The sequence below is a fragment of the Indicator indicator genome, chromosome 5 (assembly GCF_027791375.1).
Source record: "Indicator indicator isolate 239-I01 chromosome 5, UM_Iind_1.1, whole genome shotgun sequence".
NCBI classification, from domain to species: domain Eukaryota; kingdom Metazoa; phylum Chordata; class Aves; order Piciformes; family Indicatoridae; genus Indicator; species Indicator indicator.
The window spans coordinates 35,818,577-35,837,398 of record NC_072014.1 but is presented as its reverse complement, the minus strand read 5'-3'; the positions used below and the strand labels follow the sequence as shown (position 1 = coordinate 35,837,398).

General features: G+C 39.4%; 1 protein-coding gene across 1 annotated transcript in view; it reads left to right on the top strand.

Moving 5' to 3' along the window:
• Positions 1-921: 921 nt before the first annotated feature.
• ZRANB3 (zinc finger RANBP2-type containing 3) overlaps positions 922-18,822 on the top strand; it is a 55,911-nt gene continuing 38,010 nt past the window's right edge. The window contains exons 1-2 of the mRNA XM_054381260.1: positions 922-1,115; positions 8,937-9,095. Of these exons, the coding sequence (XP_054237235.1) occupies positions 922-1,115; positions 8,937-9,095 (353 nt within the window). The remainder of the gene's footprint in view (positions 1,116-8,936; positions 9,096-18,822) is intronic.

The window sequence follows — 18,822 nt, the reverse complement described above, 5'->3', positions numbered from 1 at the left end:
TGACTCCTTACCCTGGCTCTCAGAGAAAGCTCTCGCCCAGGGACCAACATCCTCAAACAAGCAACCGCGATAGCGCCGCCGGAACGGCGCAATCTGCAGCAGGCCGAGGGCGCAGCCCCGAGGCCGACCGGCGGCCACACGGCGGAGTGGCGCGGAAGCGTAGCTCCGGGACGCCGTCCCCATACCCACTCCACTCCGCCGGCGGCGCGGCCAGCCCTGTCTATATTAGGAAAGGGAAACGGAGGCAGCCTTTCCCTCCCGCACCGGGGACCCCCCTATCCGAGTCCCGTCCCGCCCCGTTCCCACAGCGTGCAGGTGCCGCGGTCCCAGCCGGCCCTAACGGCAGCAGCACGCGCCCCTCCCCCCGCGCGCGGCCGCCCTCCCTCAGTCGCTGCCCCCAGATCTCCGCACTGCGGGCGCGGCCGACCGCCCGCCCCGCTCCCATCCTCCTCCTGCTCTCCTCAGCGGAGTGCGCCGGCCCGCCGCCCCCACCACATGCGGGGGCGCCTTAGCGAGGCGGTGGCCTCCTTACCGCGGCAGCGCGGCCGGCGGGCTGCGGCTGGCGCGGCGGCAGCGGGCTCACGCACGAGGAGCGTTTAACCCCATCGCCAGCACCGACAGCCGCCTGGGTTCCTCCTGCTGCCGCGGCGGGGAGAAAGGCCCACCCGGGCGCGCCACCACAGCCAATAACTGGGCAGAGCGCTAATGAGTAACGGCTCCGTGGGCCAATTAGCAGCATAGCACCCTCCCCCGGAGCTGCCCTTGAGTGGTGCCTCTCAGTGCTTACGCGAGAGCAAGCCCGCCCGGAAGACAGTGACCAATCGGAGGCGTCACTGTGGTGACAGACGGTCCTGGTCACTAATAGGAATCCCACCTTGTCGTGAAGACCGGCACTGCAACACCGCCCACTATGGGCAGTCGATGGCCACTGGCAGTGCACAGGAGGGTTGTTCCCACCAGTCTCTAGAATCGGCAGTGCTGCCCGGGGCACCCTGTCTTGCGGGCCCCTGGCTTAGCCTTAGCCTTAGCCTTAGCCTGAGCCTCAACTTCATTCTGTGTCTGCCGCCCTCTCCTCCCAGCCATCCCGCCCATCTCGCATCGGCCTCTGTCGTGAGGTAACCGTGCCGTTTTCTTTTCCCTTCAGGCCGCCTTCTCTCCCCACATTCTTTAAGAGGAGTAGGGGCTGGTGTGAGGCATCGCTGAGCAGAAACATGCTGTTTGACTCGCACCCGGGGAAGTGGGGCAGGAACAAAAAACAACGAAGTAAAAAAACCCACCACACACACACGCAAAAAAAAAAACCACCAAAACAAACAAAAAATACCCCCACAAACAAAATAACCACGCTCCCCAGGGCCGGAAGCTCCACGCGCGCGGCGGCCAGACGCGGGAAGCCCGCGGGTGCGTGCGCGCTCTCTCGCGTCATTTCCTGGCGGCGGCGGTTTGAGCCCGGAGCCCGCGAAGGTGCAGGCTGGCGGTGGCCGGAGCTGTGAGTGGCGCGGCGGTGCTCAGTCCTGCGGCGCTCGCCTGTGAGCGGCTCCTGCGGGGAGAGAGAGGGGTCGGGGTCCGTGTCCGTGTCCAAGCTGTTCCCTGCGGTTGCGTTGTGGTGCGATGCAATGCGCAGCGGCCTGGCAGGAGGCGGGGGGAGGTAGTTGTGAGAGGCTGCCTGGGCCTAGCTTCACGGGAGAGGGCCGGGCGAGAGCGCGGCCTGGCCCTGCGAAGTACTGGAATGTAACGCGCAGAGGGGCTGCGCAGTGAGCAGCGTCGAGGGTGCCCTAGGTGGGGTTCTTTCGTGATGGGACGAGCTTTCCAGTCCAGAGCACGGCAACGAAGCTGATGAGGGGTCTAGAGAACAGTCCTTATGAGGAGCGGCTGAGGGAACTGGGATTGTTTAATCTGGAGAAAAGGAGACTGTGAGAAGACCTTATTGCTCTCCACAAGTACCTGAAAGGAGGTGGAGGTCAGGCTCTTCTCCCTAGTAACGCGTGATGGGACTTGAGGAAATCACAGAATGTTAGGCCTTGGAAGGGATCTTGAAAGATCATTCAGTCCAACACCCCTGCCAGAGCAGGATCACAGGAACTTAGAGGTCACACAGGAATGTATCCAGATAGATTTTGAATGCTTCCAGAGCAGGTGACTCCACAACCTCTTGGGGCAGACTGTTCCGGAGCTCTGTCACACTTGCAGTGAAAAAGTTTTTCCTTGTGCTCACACAGAATCTCCTGTGCTCCAGCTTTCACCGGTTGCCCCTTGTCCTATCACTGGACATCACTGAAAAGATCCTGGCTCTGTCCTCCTCACACCCTTCACATATTTATAAACATTAATGAAGTCACCCCTCCAGGTGCCCCAGGGTAGGTTTAGATTGGATATTAGAAGAAATTTTTCCTCTGAAAGGGTTATCAAACACTGTACCAGGCTTCCCAGGGAGGTGATTGCATCACTATCCCTGCAGGTGTTTAAAAGACACAGAGATTTGGTGCTGCGGGACAGCCTTGGTAGAGTTAGATAATGTTTGGACTCAATGGTGTTAAAGGTCTTTTCCAACCCAAACAATTCTCTAACTTTTGTTCTTTCTTAGCCCACATTTGGGACAGAAGGTCTCACTTGTTCTGCTTACTCTGGCTTCTGCTGCTGAGTTATCATTGTGTGTGCTTAGCTAGTTCTGCTATTGCAGGATGTTGTTGTGTACAAGGAATTTTGCAAGTGAAAAAGAGAAAAAAAATTTGCCCCCAGTATTAAGTATTAAGATGTCTGTTCTACTGTATGCTGGCGTTTAGAGCAACTGTTGTATGCCACAGAGCTCTGTGATGTCTGATTGCTTTTTCTTTTTGCGCTTTCTCATGACTTGGGTAGTTTTTCAGTTCCTTACTAATCCACTGATGGAAAAACGGTTGATGAATCTGTCAGCCATGCTCCCATGATTTTCTTAGAGCCTTGGAGCAATTAAGGTTATCAAAAGGAAATTTATGAAACAAAGGCTTGATGGAAATAGTCTTTTGTTTTAGGCACAAAATCATAGAATTGTTTTTGTTGGAAAAGACCTCTAAGATCATCAAGTCCTACTATCAATCTAACACCACCATGGCCATTAAACCATTTCCTGAAGTGCCATGTCCACATATTTCTTGAACACCTCCAAGGACAGTGACCACCACCTCCCTGGGCAACTTATTCCAGTGCCTGACCACTCCTTCCGAAAAGAAATGTTGCCTAATATCCATTCTGGACCTCAGTATCAGGCCACTTCCTCTCATTCTATCACCTGATACTATGGAGAAGAGACCCACCCCCACCTCGATACATCCTCCTTTTGGGAGGTAGTTGTAGAGGGCAATGAAGTCTCCCCTCAGCATCTGTTACTAAGCTGCATTAAAAACCTATACTTAGCGACCTGTAAAAATAAATAGCGGGCTTACATTATCACATGACAGCTCAGTATTTAAAACTTTGAGGGACTATCAGAAATTTTCCTGGAAGTTGTAATTACTATACAAATATATTTATAGTACTCTCTTCTAATGAATTCTGAAAAATAGAATCTGGACTACATCATCCAGTTTATAGGTATGTTATTGTAGATCCCCTTCAAAAAAACTTCAGCAGATTTGATAAGCCCTCACAAAAGACATGCTAACTCCCACTGAATAGATGGGCTTACCCTGGTGTTCACAGGTTCTGCACAGAATAATTTTTTACTGATTTTTATGTCCTCTAAATAAATGAATCATGCTGTAGTTCCATGAATCTTCTATATTCCAAGCAGGAATGGGGATCCAAGTTAAGATCATTTACCACTAGCTAGTCCTGAGATACTAAAGCAATTTTAGATGAAAAGCTACTGAATTTAGTAATTCCTTGATTTCCTTTAAAAGACTTCAGAAAATACTGTACAGCTTTTATTTTTATTTTTCACTCATAAAACTTCTGTAGCTCAATGAATTCCCCGAGTCAAAAGTTAGTTCTCTGCACCAAATCTTTAAGGTCTGTTTTGCCTGAGAAAACTGCAGTTCTAGAGCTTATGGTCTAGAGAGGTGGGAAGGTTGATGAGATAAATATTACAGTTCATGGTTATGTATAGTGTACATAATTGATCTGTCTCAAAACAAAATATAAATGACCACCACTACCAAAGTCATCACACACTAGTAAGGTGTCAATTCTCAGTATAATTATTACTTTACTAGATCAAATAAGACTATTTAGTGGAATTAATTTCTTTCTATGTCTTGTATCATCACTTCTCATTTTCTACCGAGCTATAATCTTTCATAGGTAAATATACTTTTCATAGTGCCTTCTATAATTTTAGATATCATCAAATAGTTCTACAGATACAATTATAGACTGAGTATGGATTTTTTTCACTGTTGTTTAGTCAGACGTTGTGACAGATCTTTGAGTCTTCAGGGTATGATTGTATGATCATTAAGAAGTGTATGTTCACAGTAACTGAAACAAACTTAAGGGGTTTGGGGAAGAACTATGTAAATGTTTTTTTAAAATGTCCATTTTATTTCTTGAAGTATATAAGTTCATAAAACTTCATTCTGAAGTGCATGTTCTCAGGCAATCATATGTCAAGCATCAGATATTTAGCAGAGATGAGTTTTTCACTCACCATGAGCTCCACAGTAATCAGCTGTGAAAGTAGTTGATTATATACGCAGAGCAGATGGCAAAGCCCACCTTTGAAAGCTTGTAGTCCAAGTTAAAGTCATAGTGTGGTATAAAGTTGGTAATGAGGAGAATATTGGGATGCTATGATAATGCACACTGCTTTGCCTTTCCAAGGAGCAATGTGTGAAAGGTTTAGAAATATACATATTGCTGTCTTGTCTTCTGGTCTGTATGTGTTTTTTATGTCATTGTTCGCTACATGTGGACTTTAATTAAATATTCACCTATTCTATAATTACTATTCATTTCTTTATTCAGAGAGAAAAAAACCCACAAACATACAAACCAAAACAAAATCATTAAAAAAACCAAACACAAAACCCTAACCCCCTGGTACATATCTGGTAGTTAGTGTTTTCTGTGTTGCCATTGCTGCTTTTTAAGAGATATCTGCAATGTCAGTGATAACCTTATTAGTGACTGATGCAGAAACATTTTTATGATACTGTCACTGTGTACCGATGAATCATATGTGCCTCCTAATTCAAATTTATGCTTTTGAAGCTGCTTCTGTTTTATTCAATGGTTTGGTGAAAGAATCTTATAATAATCTAATTCAACTGAAAGTTAATTATGTTAACATTTCATTCTCCTAGTGTCACTCACAACAAGTTACGTAGCAAGCTGATCAGAAGGATGTAATTTTCTCAGTTTTTATAGAATAGAAAATCATCACAGAAAATGAGTCAGAAATTTTCTTTCAGGGTGAATCACAACTGAGTGTCGAATAGGTTTGTTGGGTTCACCAATCATGCAGCATACTTTCTTAAGGCTGGCTTTACAGAAATGTTTAGTGTTTGTTTTTTACCCACAGTACTGAAGTACTTTAATCAGATTAAAAAAAAAAAAAAAACAAACCAAAAACTCCGTGAAAATATTGTCATAGAACTGTTAAAGTGATTATGATTGCATTCCCAATAGTCAGAGCTGAAACCTTCCTGTTTGCACAGCTGAAAGATGTAGCAGGTAATTTAACAGAGATTTATGACTTCTTTTCTGTGAAATGCATGTCTTTGGTATACAGGGCAAGCCAGAGGTTTTCCTCCTGTTGAATGTTCTAGAGGCCCAAATACAACTATATTTTATCTTTAAAGATATGAGAGAAATTCCGTTTGAAAAATAGCAGGGAGAGGAGAAGAAGCCATAATCAATACTGGAATCACATTTAGATGACACAGAATTTCTGGTTTGAAAAAATGTTTTCAAGATTTCCTTTCTCTATAACTGGCTATTTCATTGGCATTCAAAAGGTATCCTTTTTTATCAGGTTCTATTTACAGGTTATGTTCTAGAAGGTCTTTAGTTGGAAGTCTGTCAGGAAGAGGTTTAGTGGCACTGGGCTTGTCTCTTTTTAGGTTAGCACCTCGAATGCATGACCTGATTTCAATCTAAAGAGAAAAGATCCTGTCTTTCTGGTAGTAGTACCAGACTTGCTTGTAAACTGGGTTTTCTGTACCTTGATCATGCTATTGGAAGCACAGCAGCAGCCTCTCTCCAGCCATCTCATTGCTGTGTGAATCACTTGCACCTATCCAGTGAGTAACATCAGGTGAACATCAGGTTTTGAGACCAGGGTTGAAGCCATGTTTATTCAGAAGCACACACACATCTAGGATTCCAGTTAGGACTGTTGTTTTCATACATGTGCAATAATATTTCTAGGGCTTTAGATGCAAGGTAAAGGCGAACTCTTCCAGAATATGTTTCTAAAAATATATTCTTTAGGAACTAATTTACTACAAAAAGAGAACAAAATCTGTAGCAGTGATAAATACAATCCTTGTGCCTCAACTTTGGGTGTTGCTCGATATTTTAAATTCACTTTGTTCCCCTCACTGTCCATCCAAATGGTACATAAAAGGGATGTGGTTACACAACACTTTGTTGTAGAAGTGGTAAGAGATGCTCCAGAAGGTACACACTGAAGTGCTCCATTGTTATCCTCTTCCATACTTTCACAATGACAGACTCATGGAAATTGTCTGTAGGCTTGTCTGCAGCATTTTCTTTCCAGTTCTCTGAGTGACTGTGATGTGTATCTTGATAGCTGTGCCTATCTAACCAAAATAAGAACTTACTAATTTGCTGTCTGTCTGACTGGTAATGCCAGGGACAGGATGCTGAAATCCTGTTTTTTGTAGAGTTATACAACAATTTAGTGGATTTCTAGAACAACCAGAACGTGGTGGGTTTTTTGGGGCGGGGGAGGAGGTTGGGGGGGGGAGGGTTGAGTGAAGTTGGGAGTTCTCTTTTTGATTTAGGTTGAAGGGCTTTTTATCCACTTACAGACAGTTTTGTCGGCAGTTCTGACAGTGCCAGGTTGTTTTTCCATAAGTGGCAAATTTGTGATAACTCTTCTTTTCAACTTGCTGTCCCTTTTTCTTTGGATCTCCCTGATTCCAAGCCTGTATTAACTGTCCAACAAGACGGCACCGACGGCGATCACTGGATCACACCCTGCATCTCTGCTCCACACCCTGCATCTCTGCTCCGCACCCTGCAGCACCACGGCCAGGGGCTCTCTCTACAGTTCCGCAAGGCTAAGCACCATGGAGAGGGGCTTTCAGGGGCCAGGAGCTTCCTCCGGCCTCAGAAAACTCCTCTCATCCTAGTGGAAGAATTTCTTATTTTAAGTCTGACATAGGCCAGTGGAAGATGGAGTGTTAGAAGATGTTTGTATAGCTGTGCTAGAACCAAAGCCTGGGTTCTTCAGCTTGGACTATATATAGATAGAAATATTGCAGTAGTGCAGTTAGAGCTAGATTCTCTTCACTGGAGAGAATGTAACTTCAGCTGCAGACTATACATCAAGTTTTGTATCTAAAATTTCATAAATGGGATTCTTTAGGAATAAAGGTGCTGTTCATTTCAGTGTGGCATATAGTTTCATCTGAATAAATATGTTTGCTTTACCTCTTCACCTGTACTACATAATAATAGATGGAAACTTGCAAACTCTTTTGCCTGATCTTGCTTTATTAAGTTAACCATTTGCATTGTCCCCAGGTCTGTCTTTGTAAACAGTCAGTGCAAAAAAAAAAAAAGTTACTTAATCCTGCAGATTCTTGAATTGAATGACTGTTTAGCTCAGCATGTTTCTTGTGAACATAATGGTTTGTCCTACCAAGTCATGTTTCACTTCTTCCAAGTTGCTTCAGAAATATATTAGTATCAAAAAAATCTGAGTGCAGCATGTTCAGAATTTTACTGTCAAACCTGGTGGTACAATAGCTGCTGTTGACAATGCGGAAACATTGGCTGATATTTTTTGTTCCTGTGATCATTAAGGTAATCCTGTGCCTCAGAGAGGCCATAAATCCAAAATAATGAGGTAATGCTTTGTTGCAGAGGCTTGTTGCTTTCCTCATGTTAGTTAGTATACTGCTACTGATCTTTTTTAACCATTTGTTTAAAATCTATTGAAACTGTAAGAGAATAAAAGCTAGTAGTTTTCTTTGACCCTGTGCCCTGGGACAGAAATGAATGAAGAATCCACATTTTTAGACTGAGACTGCTTTGAGCATGAGAATTTTTATTGATTAATTCTGACATCTAGGATTGTTTCTTTCTGAGAGGAATAAAGTTTCTTACTTTCCTTTTTTTTTTCTTTTTATTTTTTCTTTTCCCAAACTGGGCATATTTTACCTTTTTTACCTTGTTTGATTCTTAGGATAAAAGATTGTAAAGGACTTTTAGTTCCATCAGCAGAAGGTTAAATGCCCTTTTTTTTCCTGAACTTTTCTGAAAAATGTTTACTAAAGGTATAGTATTTCAATGTCTGTAAGTAAGCTCTGTTTGAATGGCCATTAACTGTTATCCATGAAGAGGGAACTCTCATAAATAGTATTTCATAGCATAGAGGAAACTACACATACTAACCTTTTCATACTGGCATAGTTAGAATATTTTACTGATACTGAGGTGGTGAGCTCTTCTTCCACCATCTGCATCTACATGTACTTTCTAGGGAGAATTTTCAACACTTGAGAAGTTGTGAAGTCTCCTTCTCTGGAGACTTTCAAAACCCTTCTGAAAGCATTCCTGTGCAACCTGATCAAAGCAAACATGCTTTAACAGGGAGGTTGGACTAGATGATATCCAGAGGTGCCTTCCAACCCCTGTCATTCTGTAATTTTGTGTGACTCTGTGGATATTTCAAAATGGAGTGATGATTATCATTCCAGGAAACTTTAACATATTGGAGAGCTGTCTTTTAAGTAAAGCATCTTTCTGTTTTGTTTTGTTTCCCTTAGATTCAAAATGGCTAGTACATTCCAGGAGACATCTACACTTGAAGCTACTTATTCAGAAAATGTTGATGCTAAGCTGTCTTTTCTACCTGAAAGACTGAGAAATAAACTGCTTCCCTTTCAGGAGAAAGGCATCATATTTGCACTTCAGAGAAATGGCAGGTAAAACCCTTATTGTATCATATGTTGAAAATATTTATTTTGGATAAACATAAACACCAGGAGCTCTTAGGTGAATTATCTTGCAGACATCTTTCAAAAGCTATAAGATCACATGTTTTAAAATGAGAGGTTGTTTTGTGTTTGATTTTTTTCACCAGAGGATGAAGAAATATTTAATAATGCATTATGCAAAAAAGGATTGTAGTATCAAAGATCCTGTAAGAGGAGGCTGATGTCAGTAGGGCCATCCTCTTTGTCATGTTAATAGAGAATTCTTAAGTTAATTCACATTTGTTTCTTTAGGTCTTAATGGCGTGGTAGAGCTGTTAAGAGAATGCCTAACACATCTTGATGCATATGTGTGATATTCTATTTTAAACTTGGTACAGTTCTGGCATATAATCAGGGTGTTCTGGAGCTCACTGAGCTACAACAACAGAGCAGAAGAAGCTTTGCAGCGTGCACAGGTAGCAAGTGCAGCAACTGATAGAGCAGGCATTCAGCAATTAACTACCTAATAATCAGAAAAACAGTTTATGTACCAGAGGCTGGAAATATTTTGCTAAATAAGAGCCTGTTACTGTGTTTCAGTAGGAAAGAAGAGGGAAGGGAAATGCTGTTTCCACGTTTACAAAGTTTAGAAAGGTTAGGCAGTTGCAGCCTAAAGCCATGAAACTACTGTATGCTGTTCTTCTGGGAAGTAATGACATTTCAGAGGTCTGGCACAAATTAAATTGGTTTACTTAGATTTTAAAGTAGAATGAAGTTTTTTTCATATCATTTCATCAAGAAGCTTAAGGTCTAAGGGGATTGCTTGCTAACCTTTGTGATTTTTTGATTTTTTTTCCCTGCAGGAGAAAAGAAATATACTTTTCTTTCTCCAAATGTAAAAAATTGGAAAGGAAATGTCATCATCAGTTCTTGCAATTATATGGAACTTTTGATCAATTAAAATTTCCTCTGAAGTTTTTCATTTTAATTCTATTAATTTGGCTAAAAAGCTTTGACAATTGCTGTCTTCAGGGAATGAAGCAAGCCATCTATTTTACACTGCCGTGCTAGGGAGCAGAGTAGAAAGATGAGCCCAGTCATTAATGTGCAAGCTTTATGTTGTATTGGCATTAACTTCTCTGTGACCACTGGTCATATTAGGCACTTTCTGCTGCACAGTGTGGCTGTTTTAATGGGTCGCCAAGACTTTAACACAATGGACAGCGAAGTCTACATTAGAGTTGAATTTAATAAACCCAAAGCCTTTGGCTATAATATCTCAGTTGATCTAATTCTGCTAAGAGGAAATGAGGTTTATATAGCATGAAATTGAGGTGGATTTGTATATACCGAAAGTGAAATAAAAGAAGACATTAAATAGATATAGTTCCTTTAATGTTAATTAGTGTAGGCTAGTGGATGTTTTTGAAAGCAGCATAATCTTTTGCAGCCTAAGATACAACATAGAGGTCCCTCAGGAAGCATTTTAAGTGTAATACTAGATAAATTTAATCTGCTATTTCTTTCTTTTTGTTTGAGGTGTAGCAATTGCCTGAAATAAGTATCTCAAAATATTTGGAATACCTGGGCTAATGACTCTGTCAAGGAGGGAATTATATTGTTTTCTTTAGGGTTATGTGCTTTATGTTTTATTTTCTTGAACCTCTTCACTAAAGAAAGTCTGTTGAGTAGTACAGCACTGATGGTCTTATTCTAGCATGTGTATGAAGGTATTATCATGATTGCAAGAAATCTCATTCCTTGGCATAGCAAATTCTATATATTAGCTGGGTCAAATTGAGGAATTGTGTGCACACTCTCAGCCAGCATCTATATAAAGTAAGATGTGTTAAGTCAAACATTGCTGAGGAGTACTTTTTCAAATCTGTCCCTTGCTCAGGCAGATCTAATTTTCCTCCTATCCCAAAAGAGAGAACAAGAGCCTCTGCTGTTTGTATCTGACTTTTCTTATCGGTTTGTCAGCCCTTGTCTCACCCAATTCTTTCCCTCTTGTGTAGTCCGTAATGATTTAACCCTTCTTTCAGTATTCCCAGTGGTATATTTTAGCAGGGTTTAGTACTTTCCCATAAAAGTGTCTTTTCTAATTTTATAAATATATAAACATAGGACTTGAAGTAAGCAGTCTGTGCATCACAGTTCTTTCACTCAGGCTAGCACTCCCTTTGCAGTCATCACTTAATCCATGCTCTGTTGCACTAGCAGGAAACTTGCATAAAAAGTGCTCTGTTGTTAGCTGAAGAGATTCATTTAATATTATCTTAGGTTAGACAAGCACCTAGCATGAGAAGGGACTTACTAAAACAAACTTGTTATTTCTTGCATGGAAGGGGCTGGGAGTAAGCTATTAATTCCCTTGTCTTTTCCCAGAGCATAAAATAAATGTGTCATTGCAGTTTGTGCTTTTGATTCATTAATAAATGAATGAAAGCGTTTTTCAGTTGGTGCTCCAAAGGTATCATCTAGATTAACAGAGACCACCTAACGCTTTTCTAGGAAATAATAAATCTAGAACCAAGAAGAGTGTGTGTAATTCAACATATTGCAAAGTACCTTTTAGCTCACAGGCATGCCTTACAAATAAATAACTGCATAGCTGTTTATTTCTTACTAGAGACTGTTCTTCAGAAGTGCACTTGGGAATAGGTACCTAGGGATGGAAACAATGTTTGGTCTTCATTTATAATCTTAAACACTTAAGTACAAAAAACGTGGGTGCACACAAATTCTGTCCTTGAAAATTATTTTATGCTTTTTTTTCAGGAAAAGTGTACATTACTTTTAAAAAGAGCATGAGTATGCATTCATTTATTTATAGGTACTTTAGGTTATCTCTTAAATAGAAGGCAACAAACTTGTCCCTTCCAGGAACATAAACTCTTAGCAGTTGGCTTAGGACATGTTTAGGGTTGTTAGGGTCAGTTGTGTGTATGCTGTTGGGGGTGGAGGTGAGCAATTCTCTTTGCTGATCATTAGTCATAGTTTGGGCAGAGGTGGACAAATTGCCTTTTCTAGGAGCTCATTGTGACCTAGTCATGAGTGAAGAGGCATAAATTGAAATCCTTAAAGATATCATCTAGCTAATTTGGTTTAGTTGTTCTGTGCAGCAGATTGGTATTTCAGGCCTATTTTATTCTTCCACATAAAATCTGTGTGGTATGCAGGAGGAGCTGATTTAAGAATGAAGGCCTAAACAGTACTGAGAAGTCACCAGCCAAAAGTCAAGTATTCATGAAGAGCAGGTGGTAGTGTGGAAGCACAATACTTGTGAAAAAGTGGTAGAAATTTGGGCAAAATATCCAAAATGCAGAGATATATGGGCAAATGGCTTGATTGTACCAATAAAGATTGTATGCAATCTCTTGAGCCCACATCTCTCTTTGAATAATAATGATTTTTACTGTTGTTGTTCACTAACATAATACTTGAAAACTCAGTGTCTCTCTACCATGTGTTCTTCATTTACACCCTCTCTTTACAGTGTGATTTCTGTCTTGCACTGCAGTTTGCTCACTCAAATACACTGTGGAAATGTTTGAAAATTAGCTTTCACTACCAGGTAACATGTAGAAACCATATCACTAAATACATTTATTGCAAATGTCATTCCTTAGCAGTGCTTGTCTTGTTGATGGTATCTCTGACAGATGCCTTCAGACACACAGATACCTCTTTTTTTTTTCCTTTAGAAGTGTTGGCAGAACAATTGGTTTAAGCTCTCTTGCTTGTGGATGCAAAAGAGGATTTGGAGATAGTTGCCACTCATGAAGTGAGCTTTTCCATTCTAATTTTATGCTCAAACAATTCTACTGAGTAGTTTAGTTTCCTTCTTTGTTTTCTTCTCAGTTTCTTACATAAGGTTCAAGTGCATTAATATTGTAATTTTTATTTACTGGCAAAAAAAAGATTTTTTTTAATATAAATGTTTCTAAATATTGAAATGTTAATTGGTACATTTACCAGAATCTGTATTTTACTCCAGTATTGATTTATACATAATTTTTGCTTTTTAATGGTACCTTTATAAGTTTTAGAGGGAATACATTATATGTTCTGGAGAGCATGATTTTTAGTTTCCTGTACATGCAGGCTTAACATTGTTTACTGAGTATAGGCACAGTGAAAAAAAGAGGTAAATGACAATGGATAGCAGTAAAATTATATGCACAGCTCATTTCTTGCATTAAGAGCTGTCAGTTTTAATGAAAGGTTATTTGTTTTGTTGTGCAGTCTTTTTATAGAGTATGAAAAAAAGTGTATAGTGTTTAATATTGTTTTGGGTATGATAGTGAGCTCATTAGAGAATGGAGTGAGTATCTCCTGTTAAAATGAATCCGTTGCCAGCACTTCAAAATCATATTTTATTTTTGTCACCGAATGATTCTGATCTCTTGCAAGCTACATAGGAGAAACACATACTTAATTCCTTGTTAATGAGAACAGATTTTTTAGTTCAAAGATATCAGTCTTCACAGAAATTAATTCCCCCTCCCACCTTGAAGGCAGAGCATAAAAACAGAGGCTCAGATAAAAAGTTCCTCAGAGCTCATGAACACAGCCATAAAGATTCTATCTAGCACCAGTTCCTCACTGCAAAGATAGAATATATACAGCCTGCTGAGGTTTTAGTAGTTGAATCACGGAAATGACAGGTCTTGGGCAGGAAGTATGTAGAATGTGTAGTATTCACAGGCACAATATAGCCATTTGTAGGACCAGGAATTTCTGATATAAGCCATATTTAAATTCTTGGGGAAATTTCTACACAAATTTCTTTAGTTTTCTAGTGTTTCAGTAGGAAGGAGTAACGAGAATGCACAGAAATTGAGTCTAGGTATCTGTGCATCACAGTAAAGTAATTTCCTCCCACACCCCTCCCACCTTGAAATAAAAAAATTCTCAGATTCTCAGAAATCCTTATTCTGAGTCTGAGTTTTTGTATATCATTCAGCCTGCATGAACATAAAAGCAATCACCCTGTTGTCTCTATGTCCAGTGTTTTGGCCAGGGGTGGAGAGTGGTGAAATGTCTTTTAACAGAATATTTTAGACCTTGAGGAGGAGATTAAGCTTTCTTTGTCAACACTCTGAACTAGATAGTCTGAATCAGGTGACTTCTTCTGTATTAGTCATTGAGTAGTATGAAAGGTATCATTTCCATTTGAGTTGAGTGTCTAATGGAGTTACATTTCTGGTTTTTGGAAGCTGATGTAAGAGCAAATATATTCAGTTTATGTTTGGTTCTATGTACCTTTTGTGCTAGAACAGCAGGTCCTTTTCTCTTACACTTTTAACTTTTTCCCTTTCACTCATATTTTTTGTTATTTTACTGTGTTTGATTCTGGTTATGTTGTTTTTATATCATAGGTTGCTGCAAGTCTATGTTATGATGTAATGCAAGACCAGTTGCTTTTTACTGTTGTCTAAAATAATTTCGTTTTTCAGAATCAGTTACATGGTTTGGAGGAACACTGGCCAAAGTATTTTGCAGGCTACTGTAGGATTGTCCCCAGTATTATTTCTCAATGTTTCTCTCCTGGGAGATGTAGAATTGTTATTTTCAGTTGAATGTGTCCTCACAACACTGCAGTCTATTAGTATACTTGATGTCTTAGCTTAACTTAAGCAAGTAGCATACAACTTCTTTTATGCACTGAAACATTAACCATCAATGTTTAAAGGAAGAAAAGTGTAACAGATATGGTTGACTTGGAGACTTCAGACTTTATGGATCTATAGTTGTTTGATAATTATCAGTATTTATACCGATAATCTTGTAAGATTATGTACTGAGTAGTTATACTGCTAATTATCTGTATTTGTGGAGAACCTTTCTAAGAATAATTTTTCTTCTCAAGTTTTATTCATATAATTCTGGGTATTCTAACTATTTCCTTGTAAGCCCATAACAACGACTATCAATCATTCCTGTGTGCTGCAGGGTAAGGATATAGAACTGGTCTAGGTACCAAACAGAATATCCTTTAATGACTCCAGATTTTGTAGTATCACTGTTGTTGTGAGACTGGACTTAATTTAAATTCTTGTTATTAAACTTGAGACCAATTTGATCTTAAGACTGAGAGTTCAGAGTTTAACATGAAGAAGATAAATTCAAAATGAGAGAAGCTGAAGTTAATAGTCTCTTATGCGCTCTGATATTATCAGACTGACTTTCATAGATGCCAAATGAATTAAATTTGCATAGAAGAAAATGAAACTCTTTTCACATTCGTTTTTTTTCAGTCATATCTAGGAGCATTTCAGTGATTGTTTCATTTTAATTTTAATTTGTATTTGATGACTTGCAGAATCAAGTGCCATTAGCAAGTGTTCCCATTATTCGTAGAGAGAATTGGTAATAAAAATAATTGTAAATTTTTGTTGTCTCACTAGATTGTGGTTAGATGTTTGAAACAAGGCATCAGTCTCTTGCTAGAGTGACTCTTGCTAGAGTAAGAAAGAAACCTACTATTATTCCAAGATATTCAGTAACTCAGATATATGAAATTATGATAATTCTGAGATAAATCTGAGCCCTTAAACCCTTCATTGTAATACATGAACAGTCATCTCCGGTCTTAAAAAGCAAAAGTAAAATTAATTCTTGGGAAAAAAAATTGGAATGGCTATTATTGAATTGTAGAGGATCAAACAATTAATACATTTCAGCAATTAAATATGGATCAGTTTTGTGAGTACTATGTTTTTAAAGAAAGGTTTCTTTCTTTTTTAAAAGACATTGGTTTGTAATGTTTTAGCGTACATCTGAGAAATGCCAAAGGAGGGAGAGAGAGAAAAGAAATTATTAAAAAAAGATGCTAGCTCACAGAATGAGGTTCAGATGCAGGAAGTATGAATGAGAGATTGAGCCAAATTCTGCAGAGCATTCGTGGCCAGGAAGGCTTATTTGGAAGTGATGCTGGAGGAACTGGGAAGCAATTCAAATATAACAGAAAATGCATTGTCAGAAGTGAATGTAGAATGTCATTCAGGACGGAAACTGTGTGGGGTTAAAAAAAAAAAAAGAGAGATTTAAGAACAGATAAAGGGAATGGTAGTAATCTGAGAAATTATCTGGTCTTAAAAGTGGACTTTTAGCAGCAGAAATAAAGAAGAAAATACAGATTTTAGAAATGTAGGGCACAATTTGTTACAATGGAAGAGACCCAAGCGAGATAAAGACTACAAGTATAAGTAATAGGCTATCAACAGTGATGGAGAGAAGGGAAATGAGTTTAATGTTAGCTTTGTGCAATGAAAATTTACAGCAGGAAAATCCACAATGAAAAATCAGTGTGTTTGTAAGCATCAGGGAGAGGGCAGGATGAAAGTGATCCATTTTGACTATGTGAAACAAGCCACTTTAAGTGAGAAAAAGTAAGGTTTTTAAAAAAGGATGAGTCAAATTCTGATTTACTTAATGGAAATTGGAAGGAGAGGAAGAACGTGGGTGGAAAACTACCACAAAGGTAGCTGGGTAAGCAATTTAAATCCAGATGCTGTAGGTTGTCTTTGTGTTGTGTTGAACAAGGAGATAAATCAACATGGAAATGGTAAAGAGAATTCCTTAGTTCAAAGATACGTGTCAGAAAAGAAGTGGGATATTCTGTCAACAATTGAATGGATGGTTGTTTTAGAAGCATTTGGAAGGTACAAAAGTGCTTTGAGGTATTGGTATGGAGAAGGAACCAAGTGTAGGAGAAAACGAAACACAGTTTGTGAGAGCTTGGGGTGCTGGAGAGAAAAGACATTGAATTTGGGAACTATTGAAAATGGAGAGACTAGGGCTGAGACAATTTTCTAGGTAATTCTTCTTCCCATTGCCTAATTCAGCTAACTTTAAAGGAGGAAGACATGAAAAAAGTAGTTCTGCAGCTCTTGCATTGCAGATCACAGGAGGGGGAGGATCCCTTGAGGAAGAAGGGTTTGCTGGAAAAGTAATAAGTACGTAAGTTTCATTGAAAGTCGTTAGACTACATACTGAGGAGGAGCTACTATTGAGCACAGGCATTTCAGTCATGCCAGCTAATATCAAGGTTAAGGTTTGTAGCCTAGATTGTCAGTAGTCGAAATTAGTTGATGCTATTCCAACAATGTCCAATTAACTGCAGTTAATTTTTCTTTCATTGAGTCAGTTGGTGAACCAATTTATCTCTGAAGCCAGTAACTGAGTAGGTGAAGGCTTTTCACTATCACTATTAGGTGTTTTCTTGACTAGAATTTTTATCAGTTTCCAGTTCCATTAGTATACTCTAAAATGCCTACTGAAGCATCTGAGCTTAACCTTCAACTTGACTGCTTTGGTTTGTGTTACTCCACGCATCACTGTCAAAGCAAAAATACTTAAATATGTTGGCTAATGTGCTCTCTTAGCTTTCAAATCTTATCAAAGCATTTTGGTTGGTTTTTTTCAATTACATTTTGAGCAGCATAGAAAAAAACATAAGAGCACAACCATTCTCCTCTACGCTCCTTTAGAGAATCATTATTACCACTTGCAGTTGTGGCAATCAGGTGCATCTTACATTAGATTGAAGGTTGTTTTTTGATTATTTAGGGTTTTTTGAAATACCTACTGTCATTCAAGAGCAAGGGTATAATCTATCTTAAATCTCCTGGGGCTCTGTTTTGGTGAAACAACCTTGATCATTTTTGCAAGGAAGCCAGCTCTCTTTGTTCTGGTTTTAGGACTGTATGCTGTGATTGCTGACACACAAATGTAATAGCTGCTTGCGCAGTTTTATAAAAAAAATGTACGAAGTTCAGATTCCTTAAATAACCCTGGATTGAGATGCTAGTGCTAAAGTGTTGGCTTGTGAGTAGGAGGTAAATTATATGTTGTAGTGTTATATAAAACTGACTCACATGAGTAGGTGAGAATCCCAAGAATATCAGGACACCCACACTAGCGAAAGAAAGATGCAAGCTTCCTCTGTACAACATGTTCCAAAGACTGCATTAACAAAACCAGCTTTAATTTGTTTCACTAGTAACAGAAATTTTCAGTGTTTTAAGAAATGAAGTGCTACTGCTTTGACTGTTTGTCTTGGAAAATACGTTTTAAAGTGGAGTTTGTTCTGAAAAAGTTACCTGGGGTTCTAACTATTTTTTTTTCTGGAAAAAACCCTGTTGGAAACTAATCAAGAAGTTAAATTATGCCCAGAAGCAAGCAATAGGTGTATTGTATTGCTATACCTCTTTAGCTTTTGACCTCCCATGTAAGAAGCAGAGCTGTCTAGTTTAGAGAGGATATTATTGCAAAATCTTTCTGTAGTTACAAGAAACCTCTTAACACTGACTGGACTCTCAGTTATACAGTTCTTAGATATATGCCAGTGTGTTTTTAGTCAACGTTCTTGCAAGAGCTAAGTTCAAAATGAGGTTCTTTATGTTTGCAAAGATACCTTTCTGAAGTAACAATAATTATAATTAATATCAGAAACTTTTAGCTTTATCATTTGCTTGGTAAATATTCTTAGTATTTTGAAAGGGATGAATTGAATGTAACCCAGACACACAGAAATAGAAATTATTTAAATGTAAACATTTTGTTCTTCTCTGAAACTCATTTTATGAAACTTTTAGTACAAATCTCTTTCTGATGCAGACTATTTTTGTGTGGCTGCGTGGCATATGCCACATGAGCTTAGCCTCAGTTTCCTTCTGCTTCTCCAAATAACTCATCTGCATAAAATTTTAAAGATCCGCTTCTCCTT